At 35.2% G+C, this 21,499-nt stretch overlaps 1 protein-coding gene across 1 annotated transcript in view; it reads left to right on the forward strand.

Moving 5' to 3' along the window:
• The window catches only part of LOC139670992 (dynein axonemal heavy chain 5-like), a 151,398-nt gene that overhangs the window by 10,062 nt on the left and 119,837 nt on the right, over positions 1-21,499 (forward strand). The window contains exons 7-25 of the mRNA XM_071553150.1: positions 2,146-2,247; positions 3,132-3,318; positions 4,461-4,626; positions 4,740-4,833; positions 5,952-6,050; positions 7,364-7,545; positions 8,989-9,108; positions 9,846-10,047; positions 11,436-11,531; positions 12,103-12,276; positions 12,375-12,464; positions 13,160-13,315; positions 14,300-14,439; positions 16,065-16,216; positions 17,973-18,180; positions 18,845-18,932; positions 19,049-19,172; positions 19,291-19,454; positions 20,551-20,643. Of these exons, the coding sequence (XP_071409251.1) occupies positions 2,146-2,247; positions 3,132-3,318; positions 4,461-4,626; positions 4,740-4,833; positions 5,952-6,050; positions 7,364-7,545; positions 8,989-9,108; positions 9,846-10,047; positions 11,436-11,531; positions 12,103-12,276; positions 12,375-12,464; positions 13,160-13,315; positions 14,300-14,439; positions 16,065-16,216; positions 17,973-18,180; positions 18,845-18,932; positions 19,049-19,172; positions 19,291-19,454; positions 20,551-20,643 (2,637 nt within the window). The remainder of the gene's footprint in view (positions 1-2,145; positions 2,248-3,131; positions 3,319-4,460; positions 4,627-4,739; positions 4,834-5,951; positions 6,051-7,363; positions 7,546-8,988; positions 9,109-9,845; positions 10,048-11,435; positions 11,532-12,102; positions 12,277-12,374; positions 12,465-13,159; positions 13,316-14,299; positions 14,440-16,064; positions 16,217-17,972; positions 18,181-18,844; positions 18,933-19,048; positions 19,173-19,290; positions 19,455-20,550; positions 20,644-21,499) is intronic.

Here is a 21,499-nt window from a genome sequence, read left to right on the forward strand (position 1 = left end):
ACTTTATCTTTTAGACTTTTGAAATAAAGATGATACCTGAAAGTAACTAATGTAATGTTTTCCAGCCCCTCATAGCTTCTTGTGTATAAGAAATGCTGTAACAGCCTTTTCTGACTTTCAGAGATACTCACGTTGTTGGGAATTATTTGCAACAGAAGATCATCCAGATACTACCATCTAAGAACAGACATTAAAGAAATAATGGTTGTCCAAACTCTTCGCTTATCTGCCTTGGTGCTTTCTCTCTGCAGTTCTCTTGTGATCATCTTCTTTTGACAGGGCCTGTCATGTATCTTCATCAAACTTCATTCTTTAGGCAAGGCAATATTTTTAGGTGCTATAGAAGGTAAAACAAATTTTGTTTATCCTGAAGAGCTCTGTAGGAAGATTTAGAAGCAGAACTCCCTAGGAATATGTGGTGTTGTCCCCTATTGCTCAAGAGGAAGAGTTGACTCTTCACTATCCACTGGAAAGAAATGGATCAGCTAGTATGTCGCTAGAAATGCTAGAAATTATCATAGAAATTCCGAAGTCTTAATTTTCCCTGTCTCCCCTTTCCTGCAACAAATGTAAACACTGTCATATGGGAAAAATCAGCATTGTTAAAAGCATCTGAAGGGGAAAAATGGAGTGCAGTTAATTTCTTCAATGTCCTTGTATTGCTTCCTTCTGCTATTTTGTTAGCACACCCTCTTGTAGAAGGAAGTAGTTTAGGAGCACTTTCTTACCAAGAATCTTCTGGGCATTGCCTCCCAGGGAACATGTTTAGACATGCAAAGAAACCTGGTCTTCCTCATAAGCACTTCTTCAAGCAGAATGATGCCTTGATTGTAATCAGTAATTCCTCTGCTTTTTGAGAAAAAGCTCTTTACCCTCTTGCACTCTAGTAGGATTATAATGCTGTAATATTGTTAGGATGTAGTATTTCACCCATGCATAAAAGCTAAATGTTTTAAGTGCAGTTCTTTTGCATGCCAGTGGAGAACTTGGAAGAAAATATTAGTGAAATTAATGACCGAGATAGCCAAGAATGTCAAACCCACTACAAAAAAATCATTTGTACTTGCCATTTCTAAACCAGTATGGAACTGGTGTCTTTGCACAGGCCAAAGTTGGGAGTAAAAGCTTCCAGGGCAGACCTTAGTACACTTTTCCCCATATCAGTGAAGCTGTTATGATGAAGGCAAAATCAATGTGTTTGTGCAGTTCAGAAGTTCCAAATGAGTCCCCCTTTCTGATAAAGAGGCATATCCAAAGCCAAAGTGGCTATTCAGCAGGGGCAGCAGAAAGCACACAGCCCATGTACAGGATGTACACATTTCTAAGCAAAATGCCAGTTACAGAAAAGCCAACCAATCCATAAGTGGGTAGTGTTGGGAAAAGATGCAATCCCTCACTTCTTCCAGTTTATGCTTTGTGTTCTGCAGTAAAACTCCACCCATCACTACTGTCTTTTGCTTTCCCCAGCTTCAGCAACTTACTACTTCTTTCTTCACATTAACTACAGTAAGATAGGATAGAATAAAATAGAATATTTCAGTTGGAAGGGACCATAAATGACAATCTAGACCAACTGCCTGACCACTTCAGGGCTGACCAAAAGTTGAGGGCATTGTCCAAACACATCTTAAACACTGACAGGCTTGGGACACCAACTGCCTCTCCAGGAAGCCTGTTCCAGTGTCTACCCTTTTGGTAAAAGAGTGCTTCCTAAGTGTAAGCTCATTAACAATGAACTTGAGAAAACTCTGCAACCAAGAGAGACATTTCTTGCCTGATATATTTGTTGACCTTCTTTAGGCATTTATGACAGATGGAAGGTGTTCCTGTAAATGAGAAACATGGCATGTAATTGTGTTAAGATTAATTCATACATTGATATTATACATTCAACTTGAATTGGTTGCTGGAGTGTTGCTACAATTTGAGACTGATTTTTCTGGTGACTCGAAGGCAATTCTTGGAATTTTTAGTTGAAATTTAGTCTGTGTCTAATCCAAATTCGATGGCTGAGGGGCAATATCCTCATGGAACCTGTATGGTTAAGAACTGGCATATGTCTGCCATGCATCTAAATTTCACTCAAATAGTGTAATGTTGCAGAAGTTTGTATGTGCTCTGCTAATTTTTGTTTCTTCCCTGAAGGAAGTGAATTTTGGTATGATTGACTGTACCAGTGGAAATATCCTTCGGGGCCTGGAATTTTTCCTGTCTCAGATCATGATACCAGGACTTAAATCCCAACAGGTAATCAAAAACTAGTCATTTTTTTTCTTCATCAAGAACATTTGGAATTAAGGCGAGTGGCTGCTTCAGTTCTGTTTGTGCATCAGTTGGACATAGAAGAGAGGATACAAGATGATACAAGTTTAATACAGACCTTTATGGATGTCATGCAATTTGTATACAAATGTTTGAAATGCATATAGTTATTGTTTATTTTCAAGCAATAGCAGAAATTGTAATTATTATGATAAAGCAGAGCATACCACAGCAACCATACCAAGGTAAACTGTGATGACATTATTAAAACTGGTTTAAACCTGGACTGAAAGAAGTGTCAAATCCTTCTGGTGGCACAAGGGGTCAGTCCATGACTTTATTGTAGAGCGTGGATAGCAAGCACTGCATCATAGGCGGAATATCCAGCTTCTTTGAGTTGTGCTTACTCTGTGGCAATCACAAAGCATCACAGTTGGCTCAGTTGTATCTGGAAGTACGTGTTCAGAGGTGGGAAATATAAAGAAGCTCAATGTCTGTCAAGAATGATGGTACTGTGTGCTGTCCCCATGTGCTGCCATTTCCTCTCACCCAGAAGCAGGAAGGGAGATTAGAATGTGTTTTCTCTGTTCAGAAAAAGAAAAATCAAGCTAGAAAAAAATACAATTATGTCAGTGAGAGCAGGAAGACATTTTTATTTCTTAGAGCCTTTTGCTAGTTTGTCTCTTCTTCTCTAAAAGAAGAATTAAATCAATGCACACTTTAAAGGTGAATGTATTTTAAAGGGCATGTTGATAAATCTTTATATACTGCCATGAATAAGAATACCTTTCTAAGGAAAAATACTTTTTGTGGTCAAAACCAAAAGAAAGTGTGACTAATTTTTTTTTCATAAATGATAAAATAATCAGAACTGGGGAGCTGTGAAAGAAGGCTTGAAGAACAACCAGATACAAGATTTTCTGTATTCAGTGGATAAATTTGTGGGTACTTTGTCATCATCAAGACAGAATATAGAAGATAAAATTCAGCTCACAAAAGTGGATATTGATATTTATGTCAGCAACTTACAGAACCCATCTGACTACATAACTGCAGGTGAGTAATTCCTATACCACAGCAAACACAATGGTGCTGTTTATAAAATAAATGTTATGTCATTAGTAAAAAATTACTTTGAAGAATTGATTCATCTTCCCTGAACTGTATACATTTTTCTGATTACTCTTGCCAGGTTCCTGACTGCATAATCATATGCATTAGTCATTTGCCCATCCTTTAATTTGTTGACCTTAAAGAATTAGGTGATTGCTTTATATATCATGTAAGCAGTTGTCTTTGTTCCCTAGTTTGCCTGCCAAGTAGTTGCTGAGTGAAGCCATCTACTAGTGGGTGTACTATTCACTTTCTTTGATACTGGGAAAATCCTATCCAATTTTAAGTCTGACTCTGTGAATAAAATCAGACCTATTTATAAAAATTTATATATACACATATATGTTTATGTAATAAAAAGAGTAGTTATGTCTCTTTCAACAATAGCTTTTCACCATTACTTATCACCATTGCCAAACCAGTCAGTAGCAGTCACCTTATTGCCAAATTAGTCAATACTTTGCAGTCCTTCTCAACCCTACATAAGCCTATGGCATGACAGCTTCCACAGAACTACTGAGGCTTAAGATGAGATAACAATGTTGTATGATTCCTAAATATAATGCACCAAATGAACTGGAGTCTTTCTGCTGCTAGGGCAGTCTAAAAAGATATGCTGACTTAAAAATCATAGTGTTTTTTGTGACTGTTAATAATGACATCTGTTAGTCATACTTTTAATGTGGAATAGACTGCAGTGGCATAAAGAGAGAAATACGAAGTAAGCCTTTATTTATGAAACATAAGCAGAAAAATATACACATAGTTAATGCATTTCTTGGATCTATGAAACATGATTCTCCCCAACCCACATTGCTATATTTTTTTTCCTTATGAACTTGCTGTACTTTTGACTGTTTCCATTGTGAAGGGATATGCAATAGTAATGGTAGATAGAAACAAGTTTTATGTGTGTGCTTCTTGTTATTACAGTCTTAATCTTTTCCTGTTGTTGGTCAGTACTTCAAATACACTGTTTACATAGTCTCAGATTATGTTTGGCAAGAACATTTTACTTCTGTAGTTTAAGATTCTGTATTTATTTCCTGGTGCTTATAAGAGCATCCAATTCTATAATTTTGAAGGCAGTAACACGGAGGTCGCTGAGAAACTTGAAGAAGTGGTCAGGATTTGGACCAAACAGATCAGACAAGTTTTAGTGGAGAGTGAACAAATTAGAAGAGAAGCTGATGATGTTGGTCCATCTGCAGAACTGGAACACTGGAAGACAAGAATGTCATCCTTTAACAGGTCAAATCCCTGCATTATTTCTCACAGAGTCTGGAGAGGAGGGGAAAGTATTTTAAAAATAAATGTAAACTTTCATTCCAAAGAGAGTATTAAATGTTTTTCTTTCTTCAAAGCCTTTTAGATGAGATAAAGAGTTCAAGAGTAAAGAAAATTATAAGTATTCTTCAGGCAGCAAGATCAAAGACATTAAAGCAGTGGAAAGAACTGGTAATTACTACTTTCTAATTAAAGTTTTATATTATTGCAGAACTGTATTTGTAATATATACAGAACTAAACACAATGCTAAAAATAGTTTTGAGTGTTTACGTGGGTTTTGTACTGTGGTTAATATCTATTTGCTGGAACATACAGCATCAATGATTCTGCAGTTAAATAGATAACTTAAAAACAAGTCAGTGCTTTTGTTATGTGTCCTTCATTAACATAATAGGTGGAACAGTTGTGCAAAAGTAAAGCAATGCAGTAATACAACATTTTCCTGTCTCTCACTACCTGCACCCTGCACAGGCCAACTGTAGAGATGTCTGAAAGTTTATCATATTGCTTTTAGAACTATTGACAGCTGACTTTCTGTAGCATAACTGCTACTTCAGTAAGTGGATATCTGTAATGTAAACTCATCAGCCAAATTGTAGGCAAGTCAGAAAATAAGGTGTAGACTGTGTACAGTCAGTCAGACAACCACTCACCTACAGCCCCAAAGACCAGAATGTAGATCTTCTAGCACTTAAGAAAGTGCTCTGTTGTTTTGAAAACAGAGCAGAAAACCCAGAAAATAGACCAGAAAAACCTAACAAAGTTTTTTATTTCGTGCTTAACATATTTGCACTTTTATGACAAGTGGAATTTGGATGAAAATGTCTGTACAGAGCCAGTACAAGCTAAGGATGATGAACAGGATTTCTTTCTTCATACAAATTAGCCCCCTAAGTACTGGATGGTTCCACCTGACATGAACATAAAAATATACAGGCATTAGTTAGGAACTCATTTTTCCTCACAAATGTTTTTTAAAAAATGTTGGGAAACACCCCAGTACATTTCAGTTTTGTAGAATGGGTACCATGCTGAAACCATTCTAATATTTAAGTTGTATTATTGAAACCACATTAGTGTACTTTCACGAGGAGGGAAAAGCCTTGGAGGGTCTAACTAAGGACTTCCTTTAAACCACATCCAAAATGCTGCTGATTGCCAGAAAGCTCTTACTAATTTTTGCATGTAAAAGCAGTTATCTCCTGTGGTAGTGTGCGCTGTAAAAGAGCAAGAACCTGTTCAGAAAATTTTCACAGTAAGAATTCTAATTTTTTTTCCTCCCTTCAGGATGGTAGTATAACAGTTGCTGCCAATGAAGCTAAAGACAATGTGAGATATTTATATACATTGGATAAATTTTTTGGTGCACTTGCCAATGCTTCACCTGTAAGTAATACTCTAAAGGCACTTAATGTGAAATTCAGAAAAGAAAGGAAAGGCTTCTGCTGCTTTAAAAAATATTTCTCCTTTCAATTTTAACTCATGCTAAGTGACTAGTGGGCAGCTTAACTCCTTAAGATTAGTGAATTGAGTTTACAGATTTTGTATTAGCCAAAGATAATAATATTTTTTTTGTGTATGTAGGAAGTGGTTGTCATTCCAGAAAGGATAATTGAAGGGCATGAAGAAACTATGCATGACATTGTGTTTTTGAAAACCTGATAATGAGCTGGATTGCCTTTGTGAGCTTGGGCCTTACATATGGTACCTCTTCTTGTTAGGAGTTACTGGGGTTGTTTTATTGCAAATGTCATAAAATTATCTTAAACCTCTGGTTCAGCTGGAATTAGTTGTCTTCCAATTATTTTACAGGTTAAAGCTGTTTCTTTTGCAGGTAGCACTGTGATTCTGGTTAATAAAACTTATTTTCAAAACCATGTGGGCCCAGAGTTAATTTTTAAGTAAGAATATAAACTTTGAATTTATAGTCACCAGGCAAAATTGTCTAAGCTTCCATAGTTCAGGACATTTACACATAATCCAGCTGATGACAATTTTTCTAATTAATGTTTTCTAAGCTCGAGCCCTTTTGAATCCATTGTGCTATTTTACACTGCTTTTCTTTTGCAAATATTCATCATTCTGCCATATTGGACTTTCCCAGACCAATCTCTGTCTCTTGTTCTGGATTCTCAGTGTATCTGGCTTGCATGCATTTCTGTGAAATGCATCTGTGGGAGAGAAAACTGTGTAGTTCAGTATCCTCAGTAAGAGTGAGAATATGGTTGCCTTGCCTCCTCTTTCTGGATTTCTCTTCTCTACAGGTCCAGGCCAAATAAGCAAAGGCCAAGTTTCTTCTTGTCCTTCCTACAGCAGGCCAACTCTTTTGTAGCAGTGCATGACTTCCTCAGGTAGCATGTTCCTCTGCAAAGCAGCCTACAGCATCTTCACACACTGGAGTAGAGTAGAGCCTCTCTTTTATCTCTGGAAAATCCCACTCCGGAAAAAGACCTATTCATTTATTCATTACTCTTTTCCCACTGTTTTCTCTTGCTCCTAGTGTGATAGGTCCCCATAAATGAATTGGGTGGTTCAGTTTATAATGAGAGTTTATAATGAGTTTATCTACAAGAGCAATGTGTTACAATCAAAGAAATGTTTATCCAGAGTCAAACATATTCCCAGAGCTGTCACATTTTCTACTGTGTTAATTTTCAGGAAATTCGAATTGCTGACTTTCCCATTTTTTCCTGTTGTAGGTAACAGTGATGGAACACATACCCAGTTTAATGAATACCATCTGTATGATCTACTGTACCTCACCGTACTACAACACATCAGAGCGCATGACATCTCTTTTTCTTAAAATCACTAATCAAATGATTAACACATGCAAGACATATCTATGTGAAGGTGTTTCAAAAATCTGGGATCTGGACAGGTGATAGATTTTTAATAATTTCATCTTCATTTGTTGACACTAGAAGTAAAATTACAGATTAGTCATCAGTATTATTAATAGGTAAATTTAAGCAGCCTTTTGTTCTCCTACCAGGCACTGATTCCCGTGTTAATTTTAAGCTTGTAACTATTAATTTGGTGTAGAATTAAGTACTCTGCAAGATCAAATTTACTATGTGTTGCAAAAAAGCCCTGTATACTAGTATACAACACTTGATATATTGTCGCCATGGATATTTTTAGACCAAAACAGCAATTAGAACTGTGATCTAAGGTTCTTCATGCAAGAGTTCTAAGGACAGCCTGACAAACTTCCATCTAAGATGTATATTTTGCAGTTAATGGACAGAAAAGTCAGTTTGAGAGAGGGGACAATATATACTAGGACCAGAATCACAATTCACTTGTACTCTGGAGCAAGGTTTGTGAGTGAACTCAGACTTGTATTTTCTGAGTATTTTGGGGAGAATGCTGCATGAGGAGCATAAATGGTGGTAATGAGGCATCTTAAATTTAAAAAGCTAGACTTAGTGTAAGTTGGCTAGTTAGACATGCCTAAGACTAGTTTTGTTCTTCTTTCTTCTTGTTCTTAGTACAGTGATTAGTATGACACTTTCAGTAAATGTTAGATGCTATAGAGAATATGAACAAAAAGTTTGCCTCAGCTCTAAGGAGCTTGCAATCTAAAACATAAGCAGAGCTTGCAATCTGAAATACAGGAGTTGAACAGTGAGATGGTGAGAGAAAAGAGGGATGGAGAAAAATAGCAATCATATAGTATTGGTCAGCTGGAGCGACAGTGTTTTCAGCACAGATGTGATGCCCTTGGATTTTTTGTAGGAGACATTTCAAAGAGGAGATGAGTTAAACTGCGTGTCCAAGTGCTTCATTCAGCATAAGCTGAAGCACAGAGGTGGTGAATGCTAATGTCACTGGCAGAACAAATGTATCTTAAGGGTGAATGTATAAAGTGTAGCTCCCTGTGGCCTAAGGAACCAAATTCCTCCTAGTGTATGTTTTTAAAGAAACAAGGTTTTCCTCAAGCTTACTGTAGTCTGGAAAAATACTTTCACAGTCTTGTCTGCTTAGAAAAAAACCCAAAGAAACAAGCAAAGGAAAATCTATCAGCAGGACTCAATACAGAAGATGGTAAATGGCCTGGTATACATCCTTTCTAGGCTATACTGTGTAAATTTTGGGTTGATGACAATATGACCGAAACTAAAAATATCTGATCTAGATAACAGACTGAAACCAAACAATTTTCATGCAAACATCATACTTGGAATGTTATTCACATAGTGTGTAATTTATATGTTTTTATTTTACAAATTGCATATCTGACTGAAATATTTTATTTTTGTTTATATTCTTTCAAAACATCCTTAGGATGAATCTCTGTCTTCTGTACTTTCTTCCTCAGGCAAGAACTGCTAAAGAGGATACAACAGTGCATTTCCCTCAAAGAACAGTACCAAACATCCTTTCAGAAAATTAGGAAGGAGCTAAAGGAAAATCCAAGTGACAGACAATTTGATTTCAGGTAAATAATTCACTCTAATATTGAATCATATTGATAAATACAATTTATAAATGGTATGGCATTTTATCTGCTGGCTATCAAAAAAGTTAATTTCTCCATTAAAATGAAGTATTTATTGTAATCACAACATGATCTTGCAGAGTTTTGGGGTTTTTTTTAGATTTTGTTCAGGAAGAAACCAGTGACAGGTTTTTGCCAGTCCCTTGTTTAATCAAGCGTTGTCCAGAGAACTTCAGGGGAATTTATACATGTTTTAATTTAATACAAATGTATGTGTACAGTCTGAAATCCTAACAAATTAGAGTAATAAATGTAAGTCAATACACTCTAAGGGAATTTAGTCAGCTTTGGGCTGGGTTGTCTATCACAGTATCAAGTGAACTTTTACCTGTATTGGTACTTAAAGCATGGAGCATTTCTTGATATGGTTCATCCACATTTTGATCTCCTGCAAATGTCTTATTTAAAAGAGTAACTCCTGTGAAATGCAGTAAAGGCTTTTAATTGACATACATAGGATTAAGCATTTTCTCGTTTATGTCCATTAGTTTAAAATTATTTTTATTTGGTTTGTAATTATTACAGCATAAGGGTTTTTTGTTTTGGTTTGGTTTTTTTTTGTGTGTGTGTGTGTGAAACTTCCTGGCAGTTCTGGTAGAATGTATGCGGGTTAAATAGAAAAAATCTGTTGCAAAGAGATTTGCATAACAATTCCTCTGTTGCTTTGTTATTGTTAGTGAAAACTATATATTTGGCAAATTTGATGCCTTCTGTAAACGTTTGGAGAAGATTTCAGATATGAGCAATATTATGGAAAGCCTTTTAGATCTCCAGTGTGTTAAAATAGAAGGTATTGAAGAGATCACAGCTCATTACCAGAGCATTGCTACAAACACCAAATCCAAAGAGTATGATGTTCTGGATCACAGAAAAAAAGAGGTACATAAATTCAACATTTGTGTGTCAATCACCCCCTTAATTCTGTGCTTCTCACTGGAGCTACGCAAACAATGTTAAATATTATAACAGTGCATATATTATTTTGCTGTAACAATAATACTCATAATTTCATACCTTTTAATACAATTTGAAAGTGTTAAGGTAAATTTGGGGTTTATTTCAAATGTTTTTGTGTGACAGGTAATGCTGCAAACAACTTTACCTAAACTTTATTGTTTTGATATACATATAGTTTGAATTGAATAGTGAAAACTAATTCAGGAGTGTCAACACATTAAATTGTAAGAGTTTCTTAGTGTTATTCAAAATACTTAATGAAATAGTAATGGCAGTATTGTCGTAAAGTTAATAAAAGCACATAGTTTCACATTTTGAGGGGAGAAGGGAATGAAATCACTTCCAGTGCTGAACAGAATGATAAAAACTAAAGTGGCTTTTCAAATGTTTCAGTCTCATGTTTTAATACATCCCGGACATGCTAGAATTGAGCTGCCTTTATTTTCGTTATTGCTGTTGCTATTTTGAACTATAGCCTGCTTGCTTTTCAGAGGTAATAGTCTCACAAAAGAAGTCCTAGAAGTGTTGAATTACTCTTCTGCCTTCCTGAACTACAGCTTGTAACTGTCATTAACTTTCCTTTAAATGTTTAATTTTGAAGTACCTTTGGCTTTCTTCTAATGGGTTGATGGCATGTATTTCTCTGGCTTGTGTTGGTTGATGTGCTTGTTATGTTGGCTTGTGTGACTTGCTAGGTGGCCCGTTTCTGAAAAAGCATTTCCTGTTAACTGGAATTTGGAGGTATTAGAAAATTAAAAAAATTATGAGCTTTTCTATATGTAAATGGTTTGATCTGCGTATCTTCTTTTTGTAGGCCCTCAGTACTTTGTAAGTTTAAGAAAAAATTATTACTGATAAATACCCAAACTACTTCTAGTTAGGAGCTGCCAAATTTGGTGATAACCTCCCTTAGTCTGTAAGGGACTCTAGAGAGTCTGACAGTTTATTCACCTTTGGTGGATTTGGTACCTGGACTGTGAGCAGAGTGCTCTCCTGTGGCAATGCTATTAGCTGGTGAGTGTGCTATGTTGTCTCTGCTTAGGTTAGGAGATTTCCTCTTCCTGTTTGTCTTCCTCTATGCTCTTTTTCGTTCATGAAGATGAGACTTCAGTCACTTAACCTAACACTGTTTGTATTTTGTTTGCTTTGCTTAGACTGTAAATGCCTTTGTTGCTGATGTTCCTTTTTAATTCAGTGCTGAGCACGTGCACTGAGCAAACAAAGCAAATTCCCCAACAGCTACAGGGAAAGGATTTTGTATAAAATGAAGGCAGCATTATAGATAATTTTTTCTTTTGCTCTTATTCCAGTTTGAAAGAGATTACCTTGAATTTAAGAACCAAATTGCAGCACTGTATGATTCCATACAAGAATTTGTGGATTCCTGGTTTGAGAAGACCCGAACTGTGAGTGATGTTACAAATGCAAATTCCTCGTTCTGGTGCTTAGAAAGCCTGAGTACCCATAGCTCCTACTGAACTCCTTCATTACTGCCAGGGTTCTGTGCTGTGCTGGTGGCTGAGATAATGTTGGAGGACATCAAACCCATTACAAATGCATTGCTACGTTATTCCTGCTTGACTGGCAGGATTAATGAAATAATTTCTGCCATCTGTTTCCTTAATGTCAGGACTGTTCATTGGCTCAGGCAGTGATCATGATATGAGAAGTTAATGAAGTGTGAGTAAACACGTAGGTGTTCTACCACAACTGCTTGCAAAAAAATAGGATTTGAGAGTCAGAAAAAAAATTTACTGTAGTGGTAGCAGTTTCTTGGTTCATACCATAGTGAGTATATCCTATATGGGGCAAAATATAGAAGTAAAATCCACAAATTTTTCTGGATGGACTTTTCTGTGTTTCTTAGAAAACAACTTACATATTTACACAGCATATTCTAAATTAATAAAATAGTTTATGAACAATGGCTTTCTGAACTGTTAACAACTTCTGTAAATTCTCCATCTTTCTTTTCAGACTGAACAGATGCTGGTGCTTCTGAAGAAGCTTGAACAAATAGGAGAAAATAATATTGATCTTAGTGAGAAATACACCCTTGTCCTTCGGCAGTACAGCCAAGACTTAGAGTTTATTCAAGAACTCTACCAGAAGGAAAAGGAAAATCCACCTATACCACGTAATATACCACCAGTAAGAATATAATAAATGAGAGATAAAAATTACTTTACTTCTCCAGTGTTCTTAAGTTAATGAAATGAAAATATAACCTCATATCTTCTGTGTTTTAGGTGACAGGGAAGATTATGTGGGCTCAGCAGTTATTCAGAAAAATTGACCATCCAATGACATTCCTTAAAAAGAAAACCACACTATTGAAGGTTGGAAATTGGTAGAGGAGGATTTATGCTAAACTTTCAAGGGTATTATTAACAGACATGCAATTTATTTTTATGCTCCCACACTCACTTTTCTAGCAGCTTGTATCCAAGCTCATCCAACAGGAGCAATAGGTGTTAGCATTTCCCCCAGGAAATGCAGCATTATTATTCTGTAGCTCAAGGCAGTGGCTTCCCTTGGGACATGAAGCTGATGACTTAGACCGGTGCTTTTGTCTCTTCTGGGGTTTGACTCATGTTTATGCTGATAGGAGGGAGCACTCTTGCCTGTGCACCTAAGCTTAGAGCCTTCTTTCTGATGTGCTCTGTAATGAAGAGGACCTCAAACACTTGCCACAATTCATGAAAGAATCTAATCTGTATATCTTTCTCAGTGCATTGTATAGGTCATAGTATAGTCTTGGTTTTAGGGGCAAGAGGGGGAGGAAAAATCAGGAAACAAGTTATGTTGATTAGAGCAGTTGAATACTTCTTAATAATTGAATTCCTAAATATACTGCTACATTTCTGTATTTTACCTTGTCTCTAAAATAGCACAATTTGGAACTTTCTCTTTCTTTTCTTTTCTTTTCTTAAGAGTGGAGAGGGAAAGTCTAGTGGAGGGCCTTTCTCTTATGTTAGATTCATTGAATTATTTAAGTGTTGTTTGCTTTTTATCTTTTTTCCCTAAATTGCAGACAGTGGAAATGAAAAAGATTGCTAAGAACTACAATAAAATGGCTGCAGTTCTTTTAGAATTTGAACTTATTTATCATAGGGCTTGGTGCAGGTTTGCTGACCAAGCTAGAAATTCTCTGTATGCTTCTTTACTTGTCAGACACCCAGAAACCAAGGTAAATATGATTTATTCTTTGTATTATTGTTACATGATTTAACATTACACATGCGACTTTAATCATATCATAAATAGGCAAGAAGGCATTAAAATAACCTTAATAGAGTTAAAAAGTTAACTGCTTGTATTGGGATATTGCAATATTATTTTCTATTTGTTTCATCATGTCTCTTCTTTGTAAGTCTTCTGCCTTATTTTGCATCTGTTTATTCAAGCTATAAAAGAGGCAGTATGCAGAAAATACATATCTACTATTGACTTATCTACATATTTTTAGATATTGTTTCCTGGTTTATTTTCTGTGCTAACCAGAATTTTAGTCAAGTAAGGAATTTTTAATTAGATCATGGCCTTTTCTGTAGTGATCAATATCACTGTGTTGAATATATTGCAATAATGCATTAGTTTCCTTTCAAAACTGATTGCTGAGACAGAAAATCTCACTGTTCTTACTTCACAGATTATTTTTTCTGCTGTAGTGCAGAGAAATTATGATTAAAATGTGGCATTTTCTGTACCAATGATTCCATAATGGACAACTAGAACCTAGTTTCAAATTTATTTAGCATCTTAGTAACATTTAGTGCTCCCAAAAGTGTAGAGATTAGATTAACTCAGTATTTCACAATATTTCACAGTATTTCTCCTTAGTTACCAATGCAGAAACTGAAAAGAAAAGGCAAATTGTCTTCCACAGAATGCAGCTGCAGAACTAGAATTAAACTTAGGAAGTCATGAAAGCCAAGTGGTTAAGACAAAGTGAAAGAATCACAGGAAATTGAAATCAGTTTGTTGATTAAAACTTTGGAGAACCTATATATTTGTAGAGGAGGTTGAAGATTGGTGTACAAATATGGGTATCCATTTAAAAAATCTTCTCCAATCATCTACATATTTTTATGTGATCCAGTTATATTCATTTAACTACCAAACTAGTGTCTTATTTTCTATTTCGTTTTTCCCCCTGTACTACTACATGCAGGAATTGTTTGTAAACTTAGACCCAATGGTGCTGGAAGTACTTTATGAAACAAAATACCTGAAAAAAATGCACTTTGAAGTTCCAGATGTTGTCCTTGGCTTGTGTGCAGATGAAGAACAAATTAAAACACATCAAATGGAGTGAGTAAACACTTTTTGGATCTGTTTCTCACCTGCAAATCTCTGCCTTTGAGTCTGTTGCATTTATTGCTTTTGATTTATTGTAATTTTTCTCTTTGATGGAGTTTAATTGAATTTTAATTGTTTTCCCCTGCATTTCCATATTAATACTGTTAACATGCAGTTGTTCCTATTCACACACATATCACTAGGAAATGTCCACCTGCTTTTGTTTGGTTACTTCAGCAGCTGCTCTGGAGGTGGAGCTCCTGGGTACTGCTAAGGCACCCATGCACTGGAACATGGGGATTACACTCCAGGATATTACAGTTAACATCAAAAGTTCTTTTTCTATTGGAAACACAAGCTGGAATTTTCCCCTTGATTATAATACAACCCAAACATTTATATAGGTAATACATTACATAAGTTACAACATGCTCCCTCATGTTGAATATCTAAAATAACTTTTGTTCGTTTTAAATAATTTCTTTCTGTTTCCTGTAAGAGTTCAAATCCCTGCTGCAAGAGTTCTTTTCATTCTCAGGGGAGCTGATTATTAATTCTCTAAGAAAGGATGAAAGATCTTAAAAAAGCAGTGCTTTGTGAGGAGCGTTTTTAAATAGAATTGGACAAAAAGGGACATAGTTCAAAGAGTTTCATAAACAATTCAACCACTCCTCCCTTTTTCAATTGTTAAAGTTTTCAATCTTTCACTCTTACAATGTGACATTTTTCATTGATTTTCTGTGGAGTGTTTAAGGACAAAATAACCATAAATTCTTTATGTGCAAGACAAACTCTGTGTTACAGACCTTCAAAAAGCAACGGTCCCAACTTTTGCTATTCAACAGCAAAAAAAAGGTGCAGAAAATATTTGCAATAAAAACACAATTTACCTTCTACTCCAAAACTTACCTTCTGCTCTAAAAAAGACTTCAGACTGACTCCCCAGGCAAAGGAGAAATATTCAGAGGCTGTAGATTTTTAATGAACAGCACCTGACAAACAGTTCTGGGTGCATTGTGAGTGGGTTATCTTAGTAAATGGTTTGTAACAGTGGTATCTAAAGTCATGATTTTAATCTGTCACAGAACACAGCTATTGCTATTTTTGGGGCAGTTTTTGTAAGGAACCCATTATGTGTCTGACTTTGAGTTATATTTGCTTCTAATATTTGTTTATGCAGCTTCTTTGTGTAGCTCCAGTTTTATGTTAAGCCTTGATTCAGAATTTGGCCTCATTTTCTTTGGGATTTGGTGTTCTAAGTCATTTGGATCTAGCTTTTGTTAATAAACATAATTTCACGCCATATCTTGTGAGATGGGAAGAAGGAAACAAATATGCCACGTTTTCCTCTTTCTTTTTCTTTTTTCTTTTTTTTTAGCTGTAATTAATTTTTATGGGAGGAAAAATTCTCGGAGTTGATTACAGTCGCTTTATTGGAGGTACTTATTTCTCCACTCTGGTTTGGCTGTTGGCAAGGAGAAATAGCCTTACTTCAAGCTTAGGAAGAACTGGGAAGAATTCTTATTTTTAAGATGGGATCAGAATTTGCAAATCTTATGAACAGAAAATGTGCCCAAACTTCTGTATGTTTGAAATATCTGAGTTAAGCACATTATAAAGATGACCCTGTCTTTCAGACTCCAGAATCTGTTGATCAGTTACAAACAATGTCTGAATGGGATTCCTGTTATGCTGAAACCACTGATGAAGCCATTCATAGGACAAGTTGAGGATGCCCTTACTCCAGGCCTGACACAGCTGTCATGGACTTCTTTGAACATCAATAAATGTATGTGGTAGGAGAAGAAGTGGTCGACTGTTGATATCATTAGGTGTCTGCATTTTATTTTTATTTCTTTGTGAAAAATATGTTTGTGGACTGATCTCTTCACTTAATGTAGGTAATTTTAGCCCAACTCTTACAAGAATGTGAGACAAGAAAATGACCATGGGTGTTTTGATACTATATCTTAAGGTTGGAGATTTCTGCCCAAATCCTAATTTTTTTTCTAAGAAAACGTTTTTCCTTAGGCATTGAGTTTTTTCCGCACAACCAGTAAGGCACAACGTTATCAAATACGGCATAAAATTGATTAACTGTTTTAAAAGTGTCATTGAAACTGACATACAGGAAACCATCAGCAAAACTTTTATGCTGTAGTGAGAAAAGAGTAGCTCGTGCTTGTAAAGCAGTTTTCAGTTGAGGTTGATTGATGTTAGGCTTTCACTTTTCTTCTTCAAAATGAAAAGCAGCGAGATAAACAGGAACAGATATGGTCTAAATCTGAAAGTGAAATGGGCACAGGTTTGTGCAGCTGTTCATTTGTGACTCTGCCATGTGGCACTTCTGCACAGGGCTCTGACCAGTGCTTAAGGCAGGGCTGGTCAGCTTTAAGATTTACTTCACCTTTGCCTGACCAGAGCAAAAAACTCCAATGACAAGTGGGTTTTGATATTTGTTTTATAGCTCTAAAATGAATTTTTGTCCTTGGTTTGCATAGTTTAGTAACGCATCACAAGAAAGTTCCTTGCAATTTTTAAAATTTATTTGTTTGTTTGTTTAAGTACTCTCTGCACTATATTAAGTAACTGAAAAGCTATATTTCAGGCTGTATTGGTTCTCTGTATCTGGTCCTTTTTTTAACAAGTTAGGTGTTATGTAGCAGGATTATCTGGGCTGTTTCCTGCTGCTACAGCTGAAATGGAGTTACCCCTGGAAAAGAATTCTTTTCTTGAGTGTATGCACCATATCTTTTTGAAGATGTGCAATGTCTAACATGCCCAGAATATATGTTGGACACTTAAAAATTAGCCAGTGGTTCAGTATAAACAAAAGAGCTCTTAACTGCCAGCAGTGTGCAGAACTCACTGTCCATGAGCTTGACATTTCATCTAGAAGTATGGGGGCCCAGAGTTGCCTTCTAGAATAAAACTGAGGAGACAAGGCAGAAAAATGGACTTGGGATTACCTAATTTATATATATATATATTTGTGTATATATATATATATATATATATATGTACATAAATCTAAGCGATTTGTTGGATTATTTGTCTGTTTTAGTCAACAAAACACATAAGCTTCATCATTAATTTCCTAATAGCAATAACCGATGTTTTCCTCTTAGAGCATCAGTAGTCAGACTCCACTGTCACATTGTCCTGCCTTAGATATCATAGTGATTTCTTCCTAAGTAGAGTAGAAATATACATGACACTGATGGTAATAAAAGAGACAAAGGGTATCAGGTGACATATTCCTATATTGCAGTGAAAGTATGAAAGGGGAAGAATTTTCCAAGTCTATTCAGAAACAGTAATTTTTACCTTTATCTTAATGAATACATTTGTTATAGCACTTAGTTCAAAAGTTGAGCAAGTCCATCATATTTCTGTTTCAGGCCTTCATTGCATATTTCATTGTCATTAAATCCTCCTTTTATAGTAATACCTGGGAGGACATGGGGGGTGTGGTGAGAAGGGAAGATGAGATTTAAGATTTCTTCTTTTGCATTATTTATTTTCATTTTGTTTTTCTTGCTTAGTTATTCAGAATGTTTATAATAGCCTGAGGGACTTGGACTATGTAGTGAAAGAAGTGGCTGATACCCTGGAATGCAGAATTGAAAGAATTCTGGAGGACATGTCGAACACTGCTCTGATAATTTTGCCAGAAGATAAACCTATGGATGTGATCTCTTTCCTGGAACAAATAGAAAAGCTTGCTATCTCTGCTGGTTGCAAACTGTCTCAGTAGGTTTATTGATTGCACAGATTTGAAAACCATTTTTGGGAGGTTTTTTTTATGCAGATGGACTTCACTTTTAAAATGTTATTATAAGAGAGTATTAGTTTAAAGCAAAATTATATTCTTATAATGAAAGGGAGAAACTCTAAAGTATCTTGGACACAGCAGTTATGAAAAAGCATCTGTAATGTTTAGCATTTCTTATATTTCTTCTTATGCCATTCTAATCAGTAGCAAGAAAAATGGTGATAGATAAGACTTGAAATCACATCCACATGCTAATTGCTTTGAAATCTCATTCACATGTTAATTGCTTGTTTCTTAATGCTTCTTTTGTTTTTATTTTACTAATTCTGATTTCACAGATTATCTTACTGCATCATCACGATAAGCCTGGTTTAGTAATTATAGCTGGAAAGAGCTTTTTTTTTAATTATTATGAAGTCCAGTTGAATCAGAGATAATAGAGTCTAACAAATGGATTGCTTGCTAGTCTTAAAATCTCTGCATGTCCAAGCAATAGGAACAAACTGTAAAGCATGAAAGGGCATTTTCCTGCACATAAAATTCTTCATAGAGCAGTGCGACTGGGGATATGTGCCTGGAAAATAATGAAGGGTATTCCTTATGTTTGATTCCCTGTGGATGACCGTAAGATTGTTTTTGTAGACAGAGTCAGCAAGTGGAATGCTCTGTGAATGAACTTGTAGATATTCTCAAACACAGGCTGAAAGCAGATGCTGAAAGAACCCTGGAGGTAAGACCTCTACAGTGCAAAAAGTAACTTTTTATAACCTAATCAAATATTTGATATTTCATTTATATAGAGAGTAATATGATTGTTTTCCTAAGAATTTCCCTTTCACTCTTCAGGATTCATATGCCTGTGCATATCTTGACATGAAACAGAAAACTCGCTGCCAAGAATGCCTGTCCTGTAGTTACTATAATCTGGTGGGACAGCTTTGTCAGAAGAATACTGACTCTTTGGTCAGATGTGAGTCTGTCTTTCCCACATATGCTTAATGTTTTAAATAAAATGTCAATATTTTCCCCAAAAAACTTATTGTGGTATAAAAAAACTTACCTCACTAAATACTATTATATTTATTTAGGCACAAAGATTTCTCTAGAATCCTTAAGACATCGACTGCATTTTATTGACTCCAGGTATCAGATGACTAAGTTTGTAGAGACTCAGAGAGTTCCTTTGTTCAAAGCTGAAATTCAACTGGCTATTCCAAATGTTGTCTTGAGACCAAGTCTTGAAGATATTCAGGTAACAAAATAATTCCACATCTCAGTAATTTATAATAAAACATTTATAAATGCATTGGTTTAAAGCAACATGTGCAAATTTAATCTGGTATAAGAATTAAAAGGTGAGGGAAAAAAAAGATAAAGACTCACTCAAGTTCATGACAACAATGGGTGCTAAGGACAGGAAGCCACGGTTCATATTTGTTATACAGGCCATTAGAAGGAAGATTTTTTGTAAAAGCTAAGTGACTCAGTAATTCACAAACCTCTACTTAGAGGCAAACATTCCAAAAGAAATGCAAAAATAAAAATGAATGGCATCAATACAATCCGGTTGACTTCTTGGTCTCCTTAAACAGTTTCAGAATAAAAAATCAGGTTAAAGTGTCATTCATAAGCCAGCATTCTAGTGAAATGTAAACAAAATTATTACCAGCCTGTGAAAAAATCTGAACACTCTTTTAAACTTACACTAATTCAGCAACATTCTTACATGTATGCTTGCAATGTGCTATGGTGGAAATTGTTCTGAGTATCAGTTGTTTATGATATTGATTTGTGGTCTTTACATTTAGCATGATGACTGTCAAAATGAATGGCTGAATTATTTCTCAGATTTCATTTGTGGCCTTGTCAGTAAGAAATCAGACCACAAAGTGTGATTTTAAAATGCCAGAGATAGAAGAAGTTATACAATAATTTACATAGCTGCCTGTAAAGATTACCATCACAAATTCAGACAAATGTATTCAGGTATTCTGATGTGAATGTGTGAAAACTATTATTAATAATAAATAACTATGGTTATAACTAGTTTAAGGGGAAATAGTAATATAAGTTATTATCCCCAGTGATTCATGATTACTGTTCACAAAGTCTCTTATATTCTTGTTTGAAAAGCACGTAAACTTGGAAGTGCAGTGATAAAACCTTATGGAGTACTCTTTCCTCTTACAAAATGTATTTTGAGTATCCTACTTCATGCTTATTTGACTATTTCCTGTAAAGATAGAGATATATTATTTCAATTTTGGTATGATTTGAAAGATTTTCCCCCACTCACTGTTAGTCATAATATCCCCTAGTGCTCAAGGTGAATGTTTTGCCTTTTTCAGAGTGCAGTAAACAAAGCAGTAAATACCATATTATCAATAGCCAAAGATATTCCTCTGTGGAAATTTGCTTACTTACATCATAAACAGCAGCAGGTAAGTATTTTATTTTGATTAATTAAATAATTTGGTATTTTGGTTGACATTTCTTAAGACTATATTCTGTGCCAATACTTTGACTTGTTACCTGGTGGATCTTCCTGTTAAGTGAAAGCCTGGTTTTCAATTTCTCTACCAAGTAATTAAACATAAGAGTAATAATTCATAAACCTTATGTTTGGTGGTTTCTAATATTAAAATCAAAAGTTACTTTAAAAATATTTTAAATATACTGTTCAAGTATGATGATAATAGCATAGAACCAACATTAGCAATAAGTACTATCAGCTGAATATAAATTATCAGTCTTCCCAGGCAAAGCCTGTATCTTAAATTAAACTTTTGGCCTCTACGTGGCATCTATAATTATCTGTAATTATTTTTGTATAAATATTTTAGCTGGACTCAAAATTATCAAAAAAACCTTAGGAAGTCTGAGGTATAGATAGAAACTCAAATTTTTTGAAGCACAAAAAAGATCACTAGTGATAATCATATGGCCTTAATTGTCTCACCTGGTAATGCAATATAGATCTATGTAGATCTGTGCTAGAAGTATCTTTGTAAAAACATTTTCCTAATTTATCTATCTGATATGAAAAACAGATCAGCTTATTTCAATAGAAAAAAATTCAAGTCCTGCAAATATATAATTAAAAAAAAAAAAGGACTAGGAGAAGGTGGACTGAACTCAGTTTTGTCAAGCAGAATTGTTTGGTTATTTCCAAGCAGCCAACCCTGCACTGCTTCCAGGACCATCTATAGCTAAGAATGGGTATAGACTGTAATTCTACACTAAAGAAAACAGATCTGAGCTGTTGTGTAGGAGGATAAACAGCCCAATTGTGCTTAT

Source organism: Pithys albifrons, chromosome 4, assembly GCF_047495875.1.
Source record: "Pithys albifrons albifrons isolate INPA30051 chromosome 4, PitAlb_v1, whole genome shotgun sequence".
In the NCBI taxonomy this organism is placed as follows: Eukaryota; Metazoa; Chordata; class Aves; order Passeriformes; family Thamnophilidae; genus Pithys; species Pithys albifrons.